This window comes from Pseudopipra pipra, chromosome W (genome assembly GCF_036250125.1).
Source record: "Pseudopipra pipra isolate bDixPip1 chromosome W, bDixPip1.hap1, whole genome shotgun sequence".
NCBI lineage: Eukaryota > Metazoa > Chordata > Aves > Passeriformes > Pipridae > Pseudopipra > Pseudopipra pipra.
In genome coordinates, this window is record NC_087580.1 from 24,470,871 (window position 1) to 24,495,750 (window position 24,880).

At 48.7% G+C, this 24,880-nt stretch overlaps 1 protein-coding gene and 2 long non-coding RNA genes across 4 annotated transcripts; 2 read left to right on the top strand and 1 right to left on the bottom strand.

The window, feature by feature from the left end:
• Nucleotides 1–632: 632 nt before the first annotated feature.
• LOC135405700 (uncharacterized) lies at nt 633–6,218 on the bottom strand. The gene is made up of 2 exons (XR_010425959.1): nt 6,047–6,218; nt 633–1,987 (listed from the first exon to the last, which is right to left on the bottom strand). It is a non-coding gene; the product is annotated as an uncharacterized LOC135405700 (long non-coding RNA).
• A 115-nt stretch (nt 6,219–6,333) lies between these two features.
• On the top strand, nt 6,334–13,087 carry LOC135405692 (uncharacterized). 2 transcript variants are annotated; one of them, XR_010425951.1, is made up of 4 exons: nt 6,334–6,703; nt 7,796–7,860; nt 11,166–11,330; nt 11,608–13,087. It is a non-coding gene; the product is annotated as an uncharacterized LOC135405692 (long non-coding RNA). The 2 variants fall into 2 exon arrangements; XR_010425950.1 differs by having other exon boundaries at nt 6,338–6,703; nt 11,166–13,087.
• Nucleotides 13,088–21,316: 8,229 nt separating this feature from the next.
• LOC135405368 (zinc finger protein 239-like) lies at nt 21,317–22,879 on the top strand. Its single transcript, XM_064640056.1, has one exon. It carries the CDS (start codon nt 21,356–21,358, stop codon nt 22,403–22,405), a length of 1,050 nt encoding a protein of 349 aa, XP_064496126.1. The 5' UTR covers nt 21,317–21,355; the 3' UTR covers nt 22,406–22,879.
• Nucleotides 22,880–24,880: the final 2,001 nt, after the last annotated feature.

Below are 24,880 nucleotides of genomic sequence, written 5' to 3' on the forward strand. Positions count from 1 at the left end.
CACCCCCACAAGGCCCTGGGCCCAGAAGGGATGCACCCAAGTGGACCATCCCATGGCATGGGCAGGACATCCAGGGGATCAGGCCCAGCCAGCGTGGGGATGGGAAAGGCAGGTCCTGCCTGAGCAACCTGGTCTTCCTCTATGACAAAATGACCCCCTCATTAGATGAGGGAAAGGCTGTGGATGTGCCTTTCCTGACTTCAGGAAAGCCTTTGAGCCCCTCTCCTGTAGGGGTGTCCCAGGGATGCAGGGGATGCATTCTGGGGATTGGAGTCCCTGCACAGCCCACTGAGGCACAAGAGCAGTGTGTGCTGTGCTGTCACTGGGCAGGTGGGTCACCTGTCCCCTGAAGGGTATTTAAGGGGGCATTTTCCTTTCACTAAAGAGATTTGGCTGCTTGCCATCTGAGCTGCTGGGTCGTGTCTTATTATATTATATTAATAAGCCATAAACAACAATGTAATGATGAAAGAAAGTCTGTCTGAATGGCTGTCATAAACCTGTGCACAGCCTTGCTTACCTTTAAAGATCCTTTACTTTGTCATTTGGTAACATTTTCACTACCAAATTTTGCTGTGCAAAATTAAAATGTGGCACTGCAATTAGAAATAACATTGTCTTACTGCTCAGTCTTAAATGAGCAGTGAAACTCAGATGCAGTTTTATTATTCTATAACAAAGTCTATTTGTTAACATTAGCTGCAACTTGACAATAAAATTGAAAAAGTATAAACTGTGCTGGAGACTGACCTTTTCCTTATTTCTCAGTAATCTGTCACACAAACTCTGTATTGGATTTACTCACTTTCCTGAAGTCTTTCTGCTGGTTTGGACCCAAACCTAATCCATCTGTTTGCAAGCAAACTGTTTCAAGTTTAACTGTATTTTTGAGCTCTAAGGTTTATGGGATTGGTTTTTTCTTTGTTTTTGTTTTTCTTTTCCTTTAAAATGGTATGGATGTCACTCTACACTCTTCTTACTCAACAGCTACACCTACATATCTCTCAAGATCAAGATTTGTTGGGCTCTCACATTAGAATTCAAAACTGGCTTAAATTAATTGTTTCCATTGGCATTTATTCAACCAAAGCTAATTCTGGAGGATGGCCATGAAAAGGGAATGCAAAAGGGACACACCTACACCAGCTAGAAATGGAAAACCTTTCTTGACAAAAAAAACCAACAAACCAACAACCAACCGAAACAAAACCACAGAACAAAACACTCACAGTGTTCAGGGTGTATTTGCTCAATTCCCTTATTTCCAACTGTTATGAAGAGAACAGCCAGAGGGGTTTGGAGCCTCAGTCACTGTAAATCAGCACATTGGAACTGACTTTCTTACAACTAAAGAACTTGGTGGATTCTGGCTCACTATATTGCCAGTGGTTTATATTACTATTATTAAACAAATTCTCTAAATCTATTCAGTGAGTGCTCCTTGTCAGCACTTTCAGCTTCTATTCTAAAAAAGGTTCCAAAATGCAGGTGAGTCTCTCTCTATTCTTGGACTTGATCAGCTGTCCCTGATAGAACACACCACCATTCACAGGAAAAAAATGAAGTACATGATACACCTCTCACCTTCACAATATGTTAACTATACAACTGTTTTCATTCTCTAGTTCCTAAAGTTAACCATGTGACAAATTAGAAACCAAAAAGAACAATTTTGATAGTAAGAACTACTAATGCAAACATATTCTTCTGAACTTCCAATTCTCAATTGAGACAACAAATAACATTTTGTTCAACAGAGTGTTTGTGGAATTGTTCCAGGCACAGAAAAAGCACTTTTTCACACTCACCTCCTGGAGGCCTGACAATTGTTACAGCATCACTTATCAAGCTGCCCTGGCTGTTGGATGCATTCACTTGCACTGTGAAGTTAGAAAATGGAATCAGGCCTTTAATGGTACCAATACATTGAATTTCCTGCTGCTGCAGAACATCTGAGTATCATTTACCACAGAATAATGAGCATTATCTGTTAGGAAAAAACAAGAAAGGGGGAGAAGAACAAATGTTAGACCTTGTGTCTGCTACTATTCACTGTCTTTAGGAACTAAGTCTTATTCCTACTCAAAAGAAGACTTGCTATTTATACCAATAACACACACACACATGAAATTTTGGCTATTGGGGAGAAAAAATATTACTCATTATTTCTCCTGCTTTTGGCAACAGTTTACGGTACCAATAAATCTTGGAAAATAAAGCAACCAACACATGAAGCAACCCTGCAGCTGCAGAGCTGACTGCTCTATACTGCAAACAGGAGCCAGCTCTCAGAAATTACTGATCTTCTGGAAAAGTTGTGGGATAACTGCAAATTCCAAACATTAGTGTTAATTCTTGTGCCTATGATACACTGGTAACAATTTCTGAATTCACCAGAAAAATGCTCACCTTAGGAGTTTATAAGCTCATTTATAACTCATTTATAAGCTCATTTATAACTCATTGCATAGAGCAGAAAAAGTCACCTGCAGTAACACCTGCTTTCCAGCACGGCCTGCAGTCCCCTCACAGATAAAAGGATTGGAAGCATTCAGTTTATCAGCTGAAATCATCAGAGGACACCACAGAACCTCCATGTCCTCTGCAAACCTTTTAAGATCTCACACTTAAGACAATATTCTGCCCTACGAAATTAAAGAAACCCTTTCCAAAATACCTACTAAGATTAGAAAATAAAAAAAAAATTGCATGTCAGGTCACAATTTTTTTCAAATCAATGAAGAGTTCACTCATATCTGAGAGCAAAGCTGAGCTCATTTAAAGATTATCCTGTATTTCGAACATATAAAGCACTCTATAAATGATTAATATTACTACTGTTCATCATTCCATGCAGAGCTCTCACAGTGAAGTCAAAGGAAATTCTCTGTTACAAACAACAGCAGAATCACACAAGTCTAAGATCACAGCTATGAGAATGAGATTAAACAGTATATAACTATTAAAAATATTGGAAGTGAAGTCAGGCATCATCACAGGCAGCAGATTGAATATTCACATCTGAGTCCTCTACAAAAGCTAGATAAGATAAAATTACAAAAACCCCAGAAAATCAATGTTTTAATTAATTTTTTAAGGGAAACTCCTTGGATTTACACATTGTTATTCAAGTTTTAAATGAGCAGTTAAAACTGAAATGTTATTAAATCTGATATCGGTTTTCCAATCTCCCACATTTCCAGGATGTGCTCTAACACGTGTGTGTGCAGCACATTTCAGTCCTGCTCACAGGACATTTCACCACAGAGGAGTGATCTGGATTTTCTTCTAATTTGGGGATTCCTACAAACAATCTCTGATTTACTTACGGTCCAAGTCCAGGCAATTCCATGATTTTGGTGTTCACAGAGTGGCACAAAGGGTGTTTGCAGTGATTCTTCTGGTAACACATGACAAACTTATTTTCTGAGGTTTTGTGGAGGGGGGGCAGTTTTGTAAAACTCTTTGTAAACCTGCCTTGTACCCAGTTCCTTCTTGCTCCAATTCTCCCTGGATGACACCGTGCCACAGCACCAGAGCACCCGGACAGACTCCAGCAGGGTGAAGGTGGGATGGTTTCATGGAGCCTGAGGGATTCAGTTGGGATTTCACTGAAGTTTACACAAGCCCCAGACCCCATTTTAGATACAGCAATGAAGGCAAAACTTCTCATCCTGCCAGAAGAACAACCACGTTTGACACATTCCACACACAGAATCCTGCAGGAGCAAAGTTATTTTGTCTGACATCACTCTCATGGACCCAGGCTGCTCAACCAGCACCACAAAAATGCATCCACAGTCCTTGAACTCAGCTCTGCAATTGTGCATCAAACCCTCCTTCTGCACCTTTGTGAAACTTTCCCCAGTGACATGAAACATTCAGGACTCAGCTGGCGGTGGAAAAAAGATGCATTTTTTAAAACATTTCCCCTCCGATGTGTAGGAAAGTTTAAAAATTAGTGTTGACTGATTGGCACATGGGACAGATTCAAACTTTAAGCATAAAAGTGGGCTGCCTAGTAGCAATTTATATGCCAAATTCATGAGAACATTAAACTTTTTCTATCTACAGTACAGTTTTAACATGTTAATATTTTTATTTTCAACCACCTGAACCTGGAAGGAAAACATGTGTTTCCTCTGATGATATTTTTATTCCATTATTACTCTTTCTTCCAATGGCTAACTATACTATATTTTAAAAAGACAGTTTTGAGTAACAGAATATGAATTAAAAGGATAACACTCTATTCCAAGTTGCCTGAATAACAATATTAATATTCAGTAATTATACAATTAGCTGTAACATTAAATTCTAGTTATAGCAGAGTGATTACTCGGCAATTAGAAGAAGTATATAATTTCTCAATAATTAGGAGAAGTATGTAATTACATCACCATTTGATTCAGCTCAAAAACAAACTTGCAAATTTACAATGAGATTGACAACACAGCAGCTCAACATTTTTCATTGCTTCTAATAAAAAGCCAAGGAGTACTTGCAAGTTTCCTAACCCGAATTTTACACAGACCAAAGGTGGTTTTATCCCTCTTCCCAGCCAAGCAACTTACTGCTGCTGGCAAGGAAAATGTTAGAAGGACATTTTTAAATGCAGGTCTTGCTGGGGCTGACTTGCAATTTGCAGCTTTGCCACTTCTCACTGCTTCCCCTCAGCTGTCAGTGGGCTGGAAAATGCAGACCCAGAGGTTCAGCCTGACAGTGACACAGTGATAACCCTGTCACATCATTCCATGCCAGTCCTGCCCAGCCTGCCCCAGTGAGGACCCAACTGGTGAGGAGAAGGGGACGAGGCCTCTCTTTTGCCATTTGTCATGGGTGTTTTTCTCTCCATCCTGCTCACAGCTCCTACTGTAGCCCACCAGCAGGTCCGCTGCAGATCTGAACAGCAGGTGCCTCAGGTACCGGGACAGTCCTAAAAGACACTGTTTCCTTCAGACAAGTGGTTTGTACCAGAGCACCTCCTTGTTCCTGCACTCGGCCTTGTCATTGCTGCCAGGAACAGACACCAGCACTCCAACAAGCAAGGGCTCTGCACAACACAGGAACAACCGAAAGAGGCAGAAAACAAACTCCTAGATCTGGTTCACCGTGTCCTTCAGCACTTAAGCCATTGCAAACAACTGTACCAAAAGCTGAATTTGAAGGGGAGGAGGCTCAGAGCCACCATCTCCTGTAAGCTGTTAAAAAAGACTAAACCCTTTGCAGATGTGAAGGGCTTCCCGAAGCTCCTTCATCTTTCCATATTTGTGCACAGTGATGGTTTTGTTCTTTTCCTGAGCCTTCCTGCTCAGCTCTCCACAGCTCCCCCAAAGTATCTGAGGGCCTTCTTTCCCTAAGGCTGCTATTTGAGAAAAACCTCAGAAAAATTCTTCCCACTTTATTTGTAGTTTATACTGAGATCGAAGTACCAGTTTTTCAGGAAAAGATCCCAATGAAGAAATTAGGGCTAAAGAATATCCATATACATACTTAAAAATTATGTCTACTTGAAACAAAGAAATAAAACATGCTTACGTTAAAAAGACACACAAATACATATTCCATTAAAAATCACTGTCCTAAGTCCTAAGCTACGAACAGCACTCTGGCTGGTGAGTAGCTGTGTTTGAAGGTTCACGGTGTTTTTGGGTGGACACTTTGCAGGGGTCTCCCAAGCAGATGTGCATTCCTGTCACTAAGCACCCCTGTAAAGAGGTGAATTAAGCTCCTAGGGGTCAATGGGGCGTAAATTACCTCTGTCCTGGGTCGCTCCGCCAGGTATCTGAGAGGTGCCAGCCAAGAACTGTGGCTCCTTCCAAAGTGCCCGCAGGGAAAAGCAGGAGCGGAGGGACCCCGCCAAGTGCCACCCGCCGCCCCCCCGGGCAGGGCGGTCACACCGCGCCGGTCGCAGCCACCGCGCCGGGGCCGCTCCCGGCGTGGCCTCAGCGCGGCGCGGGCTCCCTCCCACGGCTGAGGCGCCCGGCACGGTTTGGGGCGGGCGGCGGGCGGCGCTGGGCTGGGGGCTGGGGGCGGGGAGCGGTACCTGCTCTTCCTCGCGGTGCGGCGAGAGCGGCTCCGGCGGGCAGAGTTCTCCCCAGTCCATGTGCGCCCGGCGACAAACCCTCCGTGCGCCCCGCGGGGAACAGCAAAGTTCCCGTGGCCGACCCCGCGCACTCGGCACGGGCGGGGACCAAAAGCTCGCCCGGGCCCTGATCGAGGGCGCAAAGCCCCGCCCCGAGCTCATGAATATGCAGCAGGGCGGGACATTTGCATCCCCCGGCCCGGCGAGGCCGCCCATTGGTGGGGCGGCGGCCAATCAGGCGCCGGGGGCAGAGGGTGGGGGCGGGGCAGCGGCCTGAGGCGGCGGCGGCCGCCGCGGCGGAGCTCGGGCCGTGCCCGCGCCGCCGGACGGGGCTGTGGGGGCTGCCCGCGCTCCCTCCCTCCCTGTCCCTCCCTGCTCGCCTTCCCGCCTGGCCCAACCTCGGCAGGTCCCTTGGCAGGCTCCCGGGGAAGGATTGCCCGCAAAGGTAGAGGATCGAAGTTTGCACCCCCGCCGCCGGTGGCGGAGTTTGGCCGGGGCGGCAGCCGGGCTCGGCTCCCGGCGCGCTGTCCTGGCCGCCGCTTCCCTCACCTTTGGAACTGCTCGGCGCCGGGGAAAACAAACCATAATAACGCCAAGCGCAGCTGCCGAAGCCTCCGGGTAACTCAGCTTTTCATTGTCGTGCGAGTTGCTTTGGGGGGAAAGGGGAGGGGGCGGGCGGGCTGGAATTTGATTATGTATATATAATATGATATATAAAACCATAAAAATTATATAATTAACTATTCAAAAATTTAAAGCCTCCTTTTCTACTTAGTTAAATAAAACCAAAAAAAGCCATTGCTAACAAAACGAGCCCTCAAATCTATTACTTAACATCATGGGTGAAACTGGGAGCGAATACAGCTCTGTGTGTTCCTGTACAGATTAGAGCTGCATCGTAACATATATATATATATTTACGTTATAGATACACCCTGTGCGAATATTTGGATGTTTAGGTGTGTGTATTTAGATATAAGAAAGAGAAATAAAAGCTCCAGAACTGATCCATTTGCTCTGTAAGTGTGCAGGGATTAGAGTGGACTAACTCAGCCTCATTTAGAGCCAGCTCAGAGTTGTTCTTCTCTGTCATATGAAAGGTCCCTGATTAAACAAGTACCAACACAATGACCATACTCAACTTTAGTAAAAGCTTCATTACCAGTAGCATTCTGCTCTCTATATTGTTAAATGGGAACTCTGTAATCACGATGTAGATTTGCTTGTGAGCACTGGATTAAAAAGCTCTGAAATGTAGAGTAAAATTTAAGTACTCTGTAGAACAGAGTACTTAAAAAAAAAGAGACTTAGAGACAAAAAAAAATCTGTTTTTAACAAATTTTAAAATGAGAGGTACTAACCCACAGTACTGTATTAGAACATCTTCTTTAAGTAACAGTTTGATAAACAGAGATTTTGGGATCAAATCAGAACTTCAATACAATGACTGTATGAACTCAAAATACAGGTCCTACAAACTGATTTACATGTGCACAGGAGCAAAACATGAAAATGCAAATATGTTGTTTGTACTGAGTATCTCTCCAAGTGACTATTTATAGATTTATACCCAAAATGGCCCTTTTTCAATAGTTTTTATTCTAAAATGCTTTCAAATCTTTGCATGTGTACGTGTTCTCTTATATAAAAATCACCCATAAGGAATCCCTATCCATGTGTCATCTGATGTGGTCATTTTTCTGTGTTAAGTTCCCTGGAATACACCCTCCTTAAAATATGACAGCTGATCCATTTGGAAACTCACCAAAGGACAGGTGAGCTTTATTTCTATTTTCCTTCATTATCTCCTAAGATTTGATATTCAGGGGCTGAAACATGATGGTCTCTCCTGTCCTGATCTGTCTCCTCTAAGCCCTCCTTTTCCTGTTCCCACTCCTGGCTTCCACTCTTCCACTACCTTGTTAGCTTGTCATCCCCCCGAGCTTTACACCCCCAAATAACACGTTTTTCCTCTCCCCCTGTGAGCCATCACTACTTTTCTCTCAACCCTCTTCCATCCAAGCCAGCAGCTCTTCCCTGCCAGTGCTGCTGCTTGGAGAACCAGAAATCCTGGGCTGTCCTTTGCATGTTGACAAACAAAGCAGTGGCTTCTTCCCCTGGGGAAAGTGTCACCTCCCCCAGACTGGGGCCTGAAATTCCAACCACATTCCTGACCTTGGGTTTCACAGTTACCCATAAGTTTGGGGGAGGGGAAAAGAAAAAAGGTGAAGAGATTACAGCAGTAAGTAACCCGGGGCTAAGTGTACCTTCATTTTCTCCAGCTGTTCTGTAGAAATAAATAAAAATAGTACTATGGGGAAAAGAAAAAGCTCAAGCCAGGTATCAGTTTACTGAATTTTATGCAGGAATACAGAATAAGAACATGCCTGTAAACACATATCTGCACTAACTTATCAAACTGTACAGTGCAAAATCTTCCCACAGGGAGTCAGTAGAAAACAGTGGAAAGGAAAACATTGTCAGCAGTGCCTGTCCCAGTCAAGGGGCATTACTGAGCAGCACCTACATTTCCATGGCTCTCTGTGCAGGGAATTTTTCATGTGTGCCAAACAGTACATCTTGAAACTTCTTCCCATTGAAATACTGTAGACATTTCAGAAGAGCCAGATTCTTAAAGCACAACCACCTCAAGGCAAGGGAAGAAGTGAGATTCAGTGGCACTTGGCAGAAGCTGCCTAGTGCATTGTGTCAAATGGGTATTTACCAAAAGGAGCAACAAGCTCAAACCATCAGGGAAAGAGCCAGATGATGATAGGGTGTTAGCTGCTGAGAATTTCTTTGGGAAGAAGTAGACTGTTAACTTGAGACAGAAATTTGCAATATACCATGGAACCTTATTCAAAGTCCAGCTGGAAAATACCTTATTGTTCAGAGCGTGAAATAAATACTAAAGTGTCATCAAATATGTGATTTTCTCTTTATTCACAATCACTAATTAAAGAAACATAACTCAGATGTGATCTCACTCTGTGCTCCAGTGACATTAACATTAGAACAATATTGTCACTGTCTGCTCATCTCTTGTGCTCCTCACTCGCAGGCACTTGGTGCACCCCTGGATATCTTGCTAATGAGGTAAAAAACTAACCCTTCTAAAGTTCCAGATTTCCCTCACCTGTTTGGACACAGCTGGACAAACTGGACCAAGTTATGACTTGAAAGCCATCTGCTGTATTGAGCATTAATTACTCCTTGTTTTGATCTGAGGGAAAAAGGCTCACACCACACAACCTCTGAATGTTCCTTTGAACTTACCCACAGTGTGTTCACAAATACCCAGAGCAAGGCTTTTAGCTTTTGCTGCTGCCCTCAGTTCCAGCATACAAAAAATGTCTCTGTGAAATAACAGCAATTGCCTTACCTTGTTACTGAACTACATTCAGTTTATCTGGTCTCAAACAAATACTCCCTATTTTCTCCTTGTTTTATTTTCAAGGCCATGGGTATGGGTATTTAGATGACTGCCTTCACTGGTACAGGATAGAAACCGTTCACATTGCTATAAATGAATATTATTCTCTTGACAAAACACCTTTTCCAAAGCCTCTGACAAAAAGAAAGGGAAAAAAAACCCAGACAGAAAAAGGGAGCCACAGGCACATTGCCTGTCACCCACCAAAAAAGGTCTCCTCCCTAAAGATAATTCAGGCACACCCTTCAATATGAATATCTCACTATGACCCCAAGCTCTTTTTTTAGTGGAAGTTTCTTTAGGGAAACTGAAGTGCATCACTGTCTCAGACAGCCAAGGATAAGGTGACTGAGGGAATTCAGTTGCTCTGTTTAATTAATACAGGATTATTTCCCTTTCCTTTGGTGAAGCTAATAATATGACTGGTGGAATGTCAGTAAAAATTAAATCATAAACTAGTGCAGTACCAAAGAGAAAACTTACTTTAGTTATGGAGTATTGCCAGCAGAAACCTTGAAAATCTTATCCATATTTACACCGATAAAATACCACATGTGCTTCATGGGATACTGCAAGTTTTCTACAATCCTTGTGGCATGTATTTACAGAGCAAGAGTTAACATTCTGAGGTTATACCTTAATAAATGAGTTGCAGTTCTGTTGTCTCTTGAATGTTAAGCACCACATCCTAAACACAGGAACACGTTCAAGGTCAATGTCCTATTTTAGACCTTTTCAGCATCTGTGATATTATGATAATCACACTTAAAATATTTCTCTAGAAAGAGTGAATTAGCCCTTTTCACTTGAAGGATTATTATGATTAAAAAAAAATCTGAAAGAAAACAAATTCAGATTTCTTTTTTTCTTTGTTGGTTGGGGTTTTTTCCAGCAATGCAATAAATTGCTGTCCCTAACTGTGATGGCTTTTCTACCCAAGAATTAAAAAGAAAACCCCAAAGTTCACTTTATTCTGCACTTATATTACCTTTTGGGTTTTCAGGGTTTTTTTGGAGGCCTCACCCATGTAAAAATACCTTCCTTAAAATGCATTTATGCTTTCTGTAAGAACCAAACCATTCCAGCTGACATACCATTGTATCACAAATACTGCAGTGAAATGTAATATCCCACTAAAGCAGAAGGGAAAGAAGAAAACTGAGCATCAGCAGCTATTCCTAAGCAAGATCAGGGGTTTAGCTCCATCTAACTGAGGGATGAGATGTGTCCCTCAAAATGGGTCTCTGTCGTTGATAAAGTCGGAACGGCCAGAGCAACACAGATATCAGACATAGTCCAGGTGTAAGGTGATCAGGAAGCTCTTTATTGCTCTCAAGTGTTTCTTTTATACTCTTTGTACACTATCGTGCCACAACACAATTGGTCAGAAGTCTCAAGCATAAAACACTGTATATACTTTAAATAGTAATACAGAAGACACTGCACACACTCTTATTGGTGACACTGAAGACACTGTGCATGCTGTGACATGCTATTGGTGACACTATACACATTTTGATTGGTGACCTTTGGTCTGGGCTGCATTACATTTGTTCTGTCCGGCATTACAGTAAATATTTCCTAAAAGTTTAAATTCCTCGTCACTATTTTCCAGGCTGCTGACAGGTTCTCTGTCAACCCCGACAGGTCTCTTCCCACTCCCCCGCCAGCCCTTCTACCCGACTGCAAGCTCAAAGTTCTAAAACCAGAAGAAACTGGAGTGTAAATATTTCCCCAGTGCAAACCCCAATAATCTTTGCTGTGAGCTGACAGGAATTGCTGTTCCACTGCCCTGGGATATCCTGGCTTGAGGTGAGAGCGCAGCCACGCCCAGAGCCCCCAGCCACTCTCCGAGCTTTGGTACCATCTGTTTGTGCATGTCCCTGTGGCAGAAGCTCCCACGACATCTGCCGTGGAGCTGGTACAGCTGCTGCACAAAACAAGGCATTCTCCAGCCTGCCTTCCCCCACCCCCGACCGCCCCAGCCCATCTTTCATTTCTCTGCTTCCTTTTTCTGCCTCTGCTCCCCCTCCGCTCCCTTCACTCTGGCATTTTTATTAGGAATGTTATTGCTGTTCTTACTGTCCAGGCATAAGCTGATCCACAGAGGAGCCTGTGTAATTTAATCCCTCAAGCACTAAATTCCTTCCCCTGTGCCAAGGACACAGGTTTGTTGTTGCCTCCAGCAATATCCCAGGCAGAGGAGCTGTGGCGGTGTCACATCATCACCCAACGACTTCATCTACTGCGGCACCAGGAACAGGGGACTGACGAGATTTACAGAACATGCTCTCTGCCTGAATACAAAATGGTATCACCTTTACCAGCAAACTCAAGTCACAGGAAACAAAGTGAAACAAATTTTGCCCTCTTAGGGCTCATTGTTTCCGTGACTCTGCTTTATCTCATCCACCCCCACGTTACTTGTCCCCCTTGACATCCAGCTATACAATACTTTTTCAATATTTTGGTTCTCCCTCCTTTGTTCTTCTCATGTCCTCTGATTAACAAACAGCCAGTTCATGTTGAACTGCCAAGTAACATAGCCTTGGAAATCTTTTATCCATGCATGGGAAGACTGGAATCATCACTTACATCAGGGTTATCTCTACATGCTGTCTTTGTGTCGTCTGACATTTGATGCATGTTTTTTAAAATAATAGATGAAAGAGGTTGCACTTTTTAAAGGTGCAAGGAACACTCAATTCAACCCTCACAGTTGAATAAATAACACTACAATAAATACTGACATCAGAAAAGCATCTATTTTAAGTCCTGAAAACCAGAAAAGGGACTTTCCACATGGGTGTCCTGTCATCCAGAACTATTAGGGAAGAATTCAATCTAATAAAGAAGCATACAAGTGTTCTCTCCAAGATCGAGGTGAGATTCTCTATCTTCTGACATTTCACTGACCTAGGAAGCAAGAATTTGGCACAGAATTAATACTGGAGAAAAATGAGACCAGTGAAACCTCCTGAGCTCAGGAGAACCTGACTGTGCTGGGGAATCAGAGCTTTCACCCTGGGAAATGAACTGCTCTGAAACAGTGGGAAGAAACCAGGAACAAAGGCTGAGTTCAAATGCTCAAGAGTTAACAAGCCCTTCCTCACCAAAAGGTCTGAGCTCCCCTTAACTCATCTCTAGACATCCATGGAAATAAAATTTAGATGGTTTTTCCAGGGCTGAACGAGCTCATTCAGAGATGAAGGACTGGGACTTTTGTGGACACTTGTGCTGGTTTCTTCAGACACTTGTGTTCCTTCAGAGAGCCCCTGGAAATACTCACTGCGAGTGCCACCAGTGCCTGGGTCCTGTCTGCAGCAGGATTGCAGTGGGACGGGAGAAATGCTTTTCTGAGCCTCTGGGCTGGACACAGGCACAGCCTGACCCTGAACCCAAGGGAAACAAAGACAAATTCCATGGCTTTAGATGGAGCAAGGTTGGGGGGGGGTCCCGAGGGCATCACTACCCCAGACTGTTTTGTGTGTGTGTGAGACAGGCAGAACCACAAATGCCTGCACACCTCAGAGCAGTCAGTGTGTTGCTGTGCTTGCTGCTGCAGAGACCCCCAGGGAACAAACCCCAGGAGTAGTTTGGGTTTATTCCTTGCTCTGTGTCAATGGAATAGAATGTATCTGAAGTGTGTGTCCCTAAGGAGGACACTTGCCTTATTATTGCTTATTATTTGTAATATCTTATAGATCTATCATACAACACCTAAGGATGGATTCTATAGAATATGTGCCCGAGATATTTGGGTTGGGTCTGGCTGAGCTGCAGTTCAGTTCCCCACAGCAGCCCTCCCAGGGCTGGGCTTGGCATTGGCAGCTGGAAGGGGGTTGAGAACACCCCAGTGTTTTGGCCACTGCTGAGCACAGCACCAACACTGGGACATTCCTTCCTTAGCTGAGGGCAAGAGCCTGGCAGGGGACCCAAGTAGGCCAGCTGAGCCCAACTGACCCAAGGGACATTGCAGACCATGGGAGGTCAGCTCAGCTCTAAAAGCTGAGGCACAGAGCAGGAGGGGGGCATTCATTGTCTAATGGCTGCCTGCTGAGGAACCCTCACAGGTACCCAAGCCCTGCTCCTCGGGAGTGGCTGACCATGGCTGCTCATGGGAAGCAGAGAACAAACCCTGCTGTCTTTTGCTTCTGCGTGCACAAGCATCGCTTTGCTTTTTGCTTTAAATAAACTGCCTTATCCAAACCCACAAGTTGTTTTTTTCCACCTTGCTCCCTCCCCTGTCCCACTGGGAAGGGGAGTGATAGAGCAGCTGGGAGGGCACCTGGTGTCCAGCCAAGGTCAACCCACCACAGACTTGAACACTTCCAGAGACTCCACTCCCTCCCTGGGCTACTTGTTCCAATGCCTGAACACTCCTTCAGTGGAAAAAGGTTTTTTTAACATCTAACCTGAGCCTCGCCTGATGCAACTTAAGGCCGTTTCCTCTCTTCCTGTCACTAAAGGCTTTGCAGAAGAGACCAACCCCCACCCCACTAAAACCTTCTTTTCAGGTCATTGTAGAGAGCAACGAGGTCCCCCCTGAGCCTCCCCTTCTCCAGACTCAACCAGCCCAGTTCCCTCAGCCGTCCCTCAGCAGACATGTTTTCCAGAGCCTTCCCCAGCTCCGTTCCCTTCTCTGGACACGCTCCAGCCCCTCAAGGGCCTTTTTGCACTGAGGGGCCACAACTGGACACAGCACTCCAGGTGGGGCCTCCCCAGTGCCCAACACAGAGGGGCAATCAGTTCTCTGCTCCTGCTGGCCACACTCTTCTCCACAAAGGCCACGATGCCCTTGGCCTTCTTGCCCCCCTGGGCACACTCTGGCTCATATCCAGCCACTGTTAAGCAGCACCCGCAAGTCCCTTCCTGCTGAGCAGCTCTCCAGCCCCTCTGCCCCCAGTCTGGAGCGTTCCAGGGGGTTGTTGGGAGCCAAGGGCAGGGCCTGACACGTGGCCTTATTGATCCAGCCTGTCCAGATCCCTCTGCAGAGCCTTCCTACCCTCCAGCACATCCGCACTCACACCCAACCTGGTGTTGTCCACGACTTTACTGAGGGGGCACTCGATCCCCTGGCCCAGATCATCAAGAACGGTGTTAAACAGGAGCAGCCCCAACCCTGAGCCCTTGGGAACCCCACTAGTGACCGGCCCCACCTGGATTTCCTTCCATTCCCCACCACTCCCTGGCCCATCAGACACTTTGTCACCCAGCAAACAGGTCCCTGGGTAAGCCATGAGCAGCCAGTTTGTGCAGGAGATGCTGGGGGAGATGGTGCCAAAGGCTTTCTGGAATTCTAGAGAGACACATCCCAGCCTTTCCCTCAGCTACTGAGCGGGTCCTTTGTCAGAGAAGGAGATGAGGTTGGTCAGGCAGGACCTGCCTTTCCCAACCCCACGCTGGCTGGGCCTGATCCCCTGGTTGTCCTGCCCGTGCCATGGGATGGCACTGAGGAGGATCTGCTGCATGGACTTCCCCGGTCCTGAGGTCAATGGGACAGGCCAGGAGTTCCCCAGATGCTCCTTTTGGCCCTTCCTGGGGATGGGCATCCCATTTGCTTGTTGCCAGTCAGCTGGGACTTGTGCAGTTGTGCAGCACTGCTGGGCAATGAGTGAGAGTGGCTTGGCCAGCTCTTTCTCCAGCTCCCTCAGGACTCTTGGCTGCATCCCATGTGGGCCCAGGCACTTGTGGGGGTCTCATTGGCAGAGCAGGTCCCTGACCATTTCCTCCTGGATTGTGGGGGCTTCACTCAGCTCCCCATCACCAACTTCCAGCCAAAGCCTGCCTGCCAGGTGTCCAAGGGGCCAGTTCTGCTGCTCCCTCCTTCCTTCCCCCACAATGGAAAACTCCCTCATTTTGTGTCCCTGTGCCCCAGACGGCTCCGATCACCACCTCAGGGACTGCAGGGCCTCATGGAACTAAAGGAACATTTGGAGATTGTGGAAGCTCATGGAATCAAGAGGCCGTTGTGACCCTGCAGGGCCTTATGGGCCCAAAGGGACCTTGTTACACTGTGGACCCTCATGGAACAAAAGGACAGAAAGTCATGGATGATCAATAGGGATAAGCAAGGAACATTTCCTTTGATGCAGCCGTGGAGAGTAACAGAGCCTGATGTAGGGACAAAGGGACAATGATGGCAATGTTCTATTTAAATTTGGACACCTTGAAAATGCAGCTTTTAGACTTGTTGGATGACGTCTTTGGGGAGAAGGAGAATGTATTCCCTGCCATTTGTATCTGCTCTGCTGCTCAGCCTATTGATATCCCCGCTAACGGGGCTTTAGGGCCTCTGCTGAGGGCTCTGTCTCCTACCTTGACTCGTGGGAATCTCCCTGCGGTGGGGGGTCTCTCTCCTGCCTTTAATGGTGCTCATTTACCTCCAGCGGGGGTTTTCCACCCCCGTCCTTCCTCACGGCGCTTTTGGGAAACGGGGCTGCTTTTGGCTGCGGCGGCGCCGGAGCCGCGCCAGGGCTGGATGGCTGAAGAATGGACACACAGCCCTGGAACCATTGGATCTCCTGGATAATTGAAGTGCCTCTAACGGAAGGTGCAGGGCCTGCCTGCCCCTGCTGCTGAGCACCAGTTCCATCTCCTGTTTCTGCCCAGCGGCTTTCCAGAAATCCAGGGCTGGGTGTGGATTGAACACTATGGCAAGGGGCAGGATAAAGTTGCTTGGCTTCCACCCTTGGTGTCTTCGTGTTTGTGATCTTGGGAATCCTCAGGAACCTGGAACAATGCCAGAATATCTGTTGTAAGCCATGTACATGGAGATTTTTTTTTATATGTCTTTAAGTCTTCCTTGAAAATACAACTGATAGAAAACAATGGAAAAAAAAAAGAAAAAGAAAAAAAAAGGAGGAAAAAAAGAGAAAAAAGATAGAAAAAACAGAAAAAATGAGACAAATAATAAAAAAGAGAAAAAAGAAAAAAAGTGGAAACAGAAAAAGAGAAAGAAAAAAGGAAAAAGGGGAAAAAAGAAAGCAGAAAAAAATAAAAAAGAGGAAAAAAAAGAAAAGACAGAAAAGGAAGAAAATCGAAAAACTTATTATCCTCACTACGCTCACGTGCAAATGGCCGCTATGACCCGCCGCAAGGACTACAACGCCCATGGTGCCTCGCGGAGGCGTGGCGCGCTGATTGGCTGCGGCGGTGTTCTCTAAACGCGGTGCGCGCGCAGAGCGCCATGTTGACTGCCGGGAATCGTTGATGGCGGCGGGGCCCGCATTGTGCTGTAAGAGCTGGCGGGGGGTGCGGGAGAGCGGGGTCTGGGGATCCCCTCGGGGGCTGCGGGGAGCGCGGCTGTGGGTGGAAAGGCTGGAGGGCTCGGGAGGGTTTAGCGCGGGGGTTCGGGGGTTCCCGAGGGTCAGAGCGCAGGGCCTTGGAACCCTCTCGGGGGCTGCGGGGCCCGGGGGGCCTCCCAAGAACCCGGATGGTCGATTCAGTTGCTGGGAAAGTGCCTCGGAAAAAACATTCAAAACTACCCAACCAACAAAAGAACCCCAAAAAAGGAAAAGTGAGAAAAAGGTAAAGGAAAAGCTGCAAGGGCCAGTATGATTTTTTTGCTTTGCTTCAGTTTTTCCTTGGTCTCCTCCTTCTCAGACTTCGCCCTTTCATTTACAGAAAGCTTTTCTGCTGTTCTGTGGTTTTGGGGTCCCTGAGGCGGTTTTGTGGTCCCTTAGGAGCTTTTAGCGGTTTCTGAAAAGGTTTTGGGGGGTCTGTGAGGGGATTTGGTGTCCTGAGGAGACTTAGGGGGGAGGCTGAAGGTCCCTGAAGGGGTTTGGGAATCCCTGAGGGAGTTTTGGAGTCTCCGAGGAAATCGAGAGGTCTTGGGGGTCTTTGAGAGGGTCTTGGGATTGAGCAGTTTTGGGATTTCTAGGGGGATTTTGGGAGTCCCAGAGGGTTTTTGAGGTCCCTGAAAGGGCTTGGGGGGTCCCAGGTGGGTTTTGCAGGTCACTGAGAGGGTTTAGGGGTCCGGGGGGGGGGGGGGTTGATGTCTCTGAGGGGATTTGGGGTGTCCTTGAGGAGGTTTCGATGAGTCCAGGGATGGATTTCTGAGGGGAATCCATGACTTTTGAGTCTCAGGACTCACCTGTTTGTGGTGTTGCCCCTCCTCTTTCCCCCCTAAATGTCTCCTAACCTCCATTTCCCTTTAATCCCCTCCCCCTACAGATCCCTTCTAACCCTCCAAGACCCTTTTAACTCCCCTAAATGTACCCAAAGCCCCCCAAATCCCCATCCAACCCCCCCAGATCTCCCCCACCCCCCCCCTCAAATCCTTTCCAACACCCCCACAAGGGATCACTTGGCACCCTGGGACAGGAACACAGTGGGCTGTACTGCGGGCACTGGGCTGTACTGGGACAACACTGGGGGGTGTTCAGATGTCCCACGACAACATGGCCCGGCTCCAGGAGAGATCCAGGGAGCAGTGTGGAGGTACTGGTCTGTACTGATTTCTGCTGGTCTGTACTGGTCTGTCCTGGTCTGTACCCCCAATCCCCAAAGCCCCTCCCCAGCTCCCCCAGGCCCCTGACTTGGTCCTGCTGCCCCTTGAGCATCTGCAGCTCCTGCAGAACCAGGCATTTCATCAGCAAATTTGCAGCTGACACCAAGCTGGGGGTTTGTTGATGTGCTGGAAGGCAGGAGGGCTCTGCAGAGGGACCTGGCCAAGCTGGATCCATGGGCTGATTGCAAGGGGATGAGGGTCAAGCAGGCCAAGGGCCGGGTCCTGCCCTTTGGCCACAAGAAGCCCCGTCAGCCCCCCGGGCTGGGGCCAGAGTGTCTGGAGAGCAGGCAGGCAGAAAGGGAGCTGGGAGTGGGGATGGACAGGAAGCTGAACAGGAGGCAGAGTGTGGCCAGGTGGCCAAGAGGGCCAATGGATGGTGTCCTGGCTGAGGAAGAGTGTGTCAACAGGAGCAGGGAAGTGATTGTTGGCCTGGACTGAGCGCTGGTGAGGCCACCCCTGGAGTGCTGTGTCCAACTCTGGCCCCTCAGCTCAGGAAGGCCCTGGAGGGGCTGGAGCAGGTGCAGAGAAGAGCAGCGAGGCTGGGAAAGGGAGTGGAGCACAAATGGTATGAGGAGAGGCTGAGGGAGCTGGGGGTGTTGAGGCTGGAGAAGAGGAGGCTCAGGGGAGACCTCCTGACTCTCTGCAAGTCCCTGCTAGGAGGTTGGAGCCAGGTGGGGGTGGGGCTGTTCTGCCAGGCAGCAGCAGTAGGACAAGAGGGCTGGGTCTGGATCTGTGCCAGGGGAGGTTTAGGTTGGATATTGGGAAGCAATTTTTTGCTGAGAGAGTAATCAGGCCTTGGAATGGGCTGGGCAGGGAGGGGGTGGAGTCCCCGTCCCTGGAGGTGTTGAAGGTGAGAGTGGATGTGGCATCAGTGCCATGGTCTGGAAAGCATGGCAGGGTTGGATCAAGGGTTGGACTTGATGATCTCAGAGGTCTTTTCCAGCTGATTCTGTGATTCTCTGATTGCCATTCCTGTGGCAGCACATGCTTGAGGCTCCATCCCCAGGGGGATAGAGATGTCTGTCCATATATATCTCCAAGGTTAGTCTGTAAAGGCAACACAGAAAGGATCGTGCCTTGCAGAATATACCATCTGAGGAGTCCTTCTGTTGTGCCTTTTGCAACCAGACATGCCTATCTCGTATTGGCCTTTTCAGCCACCAACTCACTTGCAACAAACGTGGGTAGAGCCCTTCCCAAATCTTCGTTCGCGAAGCCCAACCATGAGTCTGTAAATGTGCGGTGTTAGAAAAGCAGGCTAAGTTCTGGGATGGTTGTAGAAGGAGAAAGAAGCCCAGAGGCCAGTGCAAGCAGGCAGCCCTCAGCTTGCACATCATCTCCCCTCCCTGCAGGTTTCTGTCCTTGAGCCCAGGCCCTGAGGTGAGCCTGAGAAGTGACCCGGAGGTGAGCCTGAGAATAAAGCAGAGGTGCTGCTGAGGAAGGAGAGCCCCGTGGTGGGGAAGGAACGAAGCTGTGAGTGCCCATCCCCGAGAAGGTGCTGTCTCCATCCCTTGTGTGCCAGGTGAGCTGGGGCTTTGCTGCAGAGCTGCGGGTGCTGATTTGAGCGGCTGCAAGTGCTGAGATGGTGGGCACCCAGGAACACAAACTGTGCCTGGCCACGGAGCCTGCAAGGAGGAGCAGAGACAGCCGTGGGGGGCCAGGTTGTCCCTGTGCCTTCCCCTGCAGGCCCTGGCTGTCCCTGCTGGGCCCCTGTCCATCCCCATCAGGTCCCTGCCTGTCCCCCCGGGCTGAGCTCCCCCCAGGAAGTGCCGTGGAGCTGAAGCTGCTGCCATCCCCCCCTGCAGCCGCTGCCCCAGGCAAGGGAGCAGCAAAGGCAGGGCCAGGAGCAGAGGCAGCAGCAGGGGAGCCCTGGGGGGGCCGGGAAGGTCTTGTGTGGGGCAGGAAAGAGGCCTGGGCCTCGCACTGGGCACGAGGCCTCGCACTGGGCACGAGGCCGGGGCTGTGCTGAGCAGGCCCAGCCCTCACATCCCCCCAGCCAACGCCGGCTGCCCGGGGGCTTGGGAGGGACCCCCAGCCCGTGTGCCCCACACTGAGCTGGCAGAGAGAGAGCCAAGGGACAGGGATGTGGGCAGGGCCCCGGGTGAGGGACAGGCAGGGCCATTGCAGGGCCACGGTGAGGGCACAGCCTGTGGCAGCAGAGCTGCCCAGGGCCGGGGGCAGCCAGGGGTGTTGGGACCAGCCAGTGCTGGGGCCCAGCAGAGCACGAGGCCTCTTGCAGAGCCCTGGAGCAGCCTCCCACTTGCCAGCCCCACCCTGGTGGGGTGACACTGTCCCCTCCCTCCAGGACACTCCCCCAGAAATCTTTGGGGGGCCTTTTGTGTCTATTCCTGGTTGCTGATTCCTGCTGGGGACCTGAGAGACCCTCTGCAATCCCATCCATGGGGCACAATCTACTCTCCAGAGCTTGACTCACTGTAGACTTTACAGGGAAATCTGTGCTGGCAGCTGTATCCTGAGCCCCAGGGCAATTTGTATCCCCGAGTGCTGATCCATCCTGGGGACCCAAGGGATCCTCTGCCATTCCATCCATGCAGCAGGAGTCACCCTCCTGCCCTTGACTCCCTGCAGAGGAACAAGTGCCATCTCTCTGTTTGGGAGAAGCCAGATGCTGCCCCCAGGCCATCAGAAGTGGTGCTGAAGCCTCTTTCAGCCCAGCCTCGGGTGCAGTTTTCTCATCCCCTCACTGAGTGCCCGCTGCCCCAGCCAGCACTGACCAACCAGGGCATTTGGCACACTTGGATTGGTGGTTTGGAGAAACAACCTTGGACTGGCAGGGGGCCAGATAAGCTCAAGGAACAGCCCTGATGAGTTTTAAGTGACACTACATTAATACAGCTCTTTATTAATATATAGCAACTCAATCAAGTGCTCATAAAATGACCTCACTCCCCTCATCCTCCCAATTAAACACCTTTTTTTTTTGGCAGAATCTTCATATTTTGGAGTATTTTCTGGCTAAACTTTAACTTTTTGCAGTTTGGAGGGTTCATCTCGCTATTTGTTAGGGGTTTTTTTCCTGAATCTTAGTGGTTTGGGTTTTTCTGGGCTGAATCTTGGTGTTTTGGAGGTTTTTATGGACACAGGATGCCTGGTGAGTTCTAGAGATGGACTTGGCCAGGAGGAACGCCCAAGCCAACGCGCTCAGCCCTTGTTTTCCCCCCCATCAGGATTTCTCCTTCCCAAAGCTTGGGCGGATGGAGGAGGAGGCTGCGAGGAAGAGGAAGATGCCACGGGCTCCCCAGGCAGGTGAGGAGGCAGTCAGTGTCCCTTTGGGCGGGTGTTGTGCTGGCTCTGTCAGCCGAGCATGGCCCTGGCTGCAGGACAACCCCGCTGGCGCCGCCGTCCTGCCGGGGCCGGAGTTGGGGGGATGTCCTTGGCCTTCCCTGTGGGCCGGAGGCAAATCCCCTCCCTGTCCTTCTTGCTTCCTGCCCCAGGCCCCGAGCTGAGGACGGAGAGCCCGGAGGACAAATCCCCCCGGCAGAGCCTGGTGGGAGAGGCCGTTTTGAAGGGCTCCCCGGCGCAGGAAGGCAGCGGGGAGGAAAAGGCCCAGAGATCCTCCTGGAGGAGGGGCTCCAAAGCCAGCCCAGGGTGCTCTGAGGAGGAAAGGGAAGGCGGCCGGAACCTGAGGCAGAGCTCCAACCTGGTGGTCCCTGAGCAGCCTCCCAGCAGGGAGAAGCCATTCAGATGCTTGGAATGTGGGAAGAGCTTCAGGACAAGCACCATGCTCCTCAGCCACCAGCACATCCACACTGGGGAACGGCCCTACACATGTAGGGAATGTGGGAAGAGCTTCAGGCAGAGCTCCCACCTGCGCACCCACCTCCGCACCCACCAGCACATCCACACTGAGGAACGGCCCTACACGTGTGGGGAATGTGGGATGAGCTTCAGGGAAAGCTCCACCCTCCTCACCCATCAGCGCATCCACACCGGGGAACTGCCCTACATGTGTAGGGAATGTGGGAAGAGGTTCAGGAACAACTCCAACCTGATCCAACACCAGCGCATCCACACTGGTGAACGGCCCTACTCATGTGGGGAATGTGGGAAGAGCTTCAGGCAGATCTCCCACCTTCTCAAGCACCAGCACATCCACACTGGGGAACGGCCCTACAAGTGCTTGGAGTGTGGGAAGACGTTTCAGACCAGCTCAGATCTTCTCCTGCACCACCGGACACACACAGATGAGAGACCCTTCCGCTGCACCGAATGCGGGAAGGGCTTCAGCCAGAACTCCCACCTTGTCAGGCACCGACGCATCCACACCGGGGAGAGGCCCTATAAGTGTGGGGAGTGTGGGAAGAGCTTCACCCAGAGCGGTAACTTGACCACACATCAATGGACCCACCGGTAAGGGAAGCCCTCGAGTGCCCTGACTGTGGGAAGAGCTTTGGCCGCTGCTTCCACCCCCAATGAACCCCCTGATGGGGAGGCAACCCCTGGAGTCCAGTGACTGTCAGTCCATCCCTTTCGACCAGAAAGGGCCAGTCCCCTTTCCCAGGGGCAGGTTCTTCCAACAGGACCCTTCCTGGGGAGGTGTGTGGAGATTCCTGCCTTGGCTGGGGACCCCCCATGGTCACTCCTGGAGGTTGAGAGCAGAGATCTCCCCACGAGCGTTGGTCTGGGGGAGTTCCATCCATCTTTAATTAAGAATTATTGCTTTTCTGCCAGCTTTAGTAGAATTGCTTCAACAATTGCTTTAGTGTAGAGCACTGTCCTATCTTATCCTGTACTCCTGGTAGTTTTAGTGTGTATATTGTGCATAATTCTGCTGAAGACCTTTTGTCTGATCATTTGCAACCCTAAATAACTCATTTCTATCAACAGATCTGACTTGCCATCATTAAAACCTGGGGGACAGAAGTGGTTCAATCGCACCTCTGTAATTCCTCTAATCTGAAAATGTTGGCATAATCCAAGGCTGAGATTGCATCCAGCAGCCCCCAGCACCGCACAGGAATTTGGGAGCTCAGGGGGCCACCTCCCTTTCCCAGCTCCCCTGTGCCCAAAGACCCCCATGGGACCGTGGGACCTGCCAGACCACCCCCCCTTTTCCACCCTTGTCCCTGTTTCTCCCACTTTCCCATTTCCCCTCAATCCTCAATGTCCTCTCTGAACACTTTTTGGGTCCCAACCTGCCGATGCCTTAAATTTATTTTGGCACAGTTTTAAACTTTTATACTGTTGTTGGCTATTAAATATTTCTAAATATTATATCTAATATTTTATAAGTGGGGTTAATTTAAGCAGTCTCTTCTCTCTCATTTTTAACTGTGGTAGCAGGTGTTCATCACAGGTATCCTTCTGCTGAAGTCAGCAGCTTCTTCTCTCACTCTCACAGCATGCCGAAGGCTGGTTGATGGATTCCAGTGTTATCTCTGAGGCCTCTTGCTGGGCAGCTGCCTCTGGCTCCCTAGCCTGAACACATCTGGTTTCCCCCAATTCCCCCTTTTTTATTTTCTAATTGAAACACTAAAACTTGTGCAAAGCTACAGCGAACCAAACGTGACACACAAGAAAGAAAACATGGCACACTAAGCAAAATACAGAAAAACACAAAAATTCCAGTTACAGCTACAATGGCAACTTTCTTGAGTTTTGGACCTAGGTTAAAAATATCTATCCAGCTAAACAAACTGTCTAAGCCTTGGTCCTTCTCTGCGTTAAGCTGCACTGTTACGTTTTTTAATTGAGCAAGGCTTTGATGAATTGACTCTGAGTGATCAGAAAGATTCATGCAGCAAAGGCCTTCAAAATCTTTGCAACCATGTCCATGAGCCAATAGCAAGAAATCAATGGCTGCTCTATTCTACAAAGTGGCTTTCCTGATTGAACTGACATCGGTTAGTAAGGCGTCAGCTGCTGAACTTGGCAAACCAGCAGCCTGGTCAATCCAAGGTGGTCAAGGCATGAGCTGTTCCAGTTCCAGCTACAAGACTGGAGAATACTCTTTCATCTGGGCCCCAGATATGTACTCTTGAATTGCAATTCTTATTGTATCGTTGCACAAATCTTTTTTGCCTCTTTGGAATGTGTGTGCTTATGGGTAATTTGTGAGGGTTAAACAGTGTTAATTTTCCAAATGTGCATGGTCCTCCTTTTGCTCTAGTGGGAATACCTTTCCACACTCGTGGCTCACAGATTGAAAAAATACCATTGGGCAAGCCAAGAGGTGTCGCCTCTGATTTTAATACTGTAGAATTGGGTGATTTACACCAAAAACGAGCATTTTGGCATGTTCCAGAAGGAGATACGCCAATTGCCAAATAACGATTTGAATTTGAATCTGAGGGATCAAATTGAAAACAGAAAGGTGCAGTCAGACTGCCCATGACATTAATTTCTTGGGGTTCTATTGGAATTCAAGGAAAATTATTTTCAAGGTTTTGGTTATTGGCACATTGTGCCTTGTGAAGGTTAGAGAATTGTGGCAAGTACTGGTGTAGAAAGGTAATCCACTGGGTGCAATTGAAAGGAAGGCCTACTAAGGAGGTATGGAACGGATCAGTTGGGGCAGCCACAGACAAACACAATGTGTCAGTCCCGGTTGCATTGGCGAGTGTCACGCAGACGTTCTGGGTGACAAAGGTGGTCCAGTCAGGAGGCATGGCTGTTGTTATGAAGATGATCCAAGGTAGGGTCGCACGAAATGTGAAGGTATCTATCGTGGTCCTCGATCTGTGGAGACACAAGCATAACCTTTTCCCCAGGTTATTAAGGGACAAGGACCTTGCCATTCTCTAGTAACTGGATCTCTGAACATTACTTCTGCCTTCCTCTCTGTGGAAACATGTGCTGGGACAAAGTGATGCTGTGCTGCAGAGAGATC

Coding starts and splice junctions, on each gene's coding strand:
- LOC135405368 (XM_064640056.1), top strand. CDS start 21,356: ATGGCCCTGGCTGCAGGACAACCCCGCTGGCGCCGCCGTCCTGCCGGG.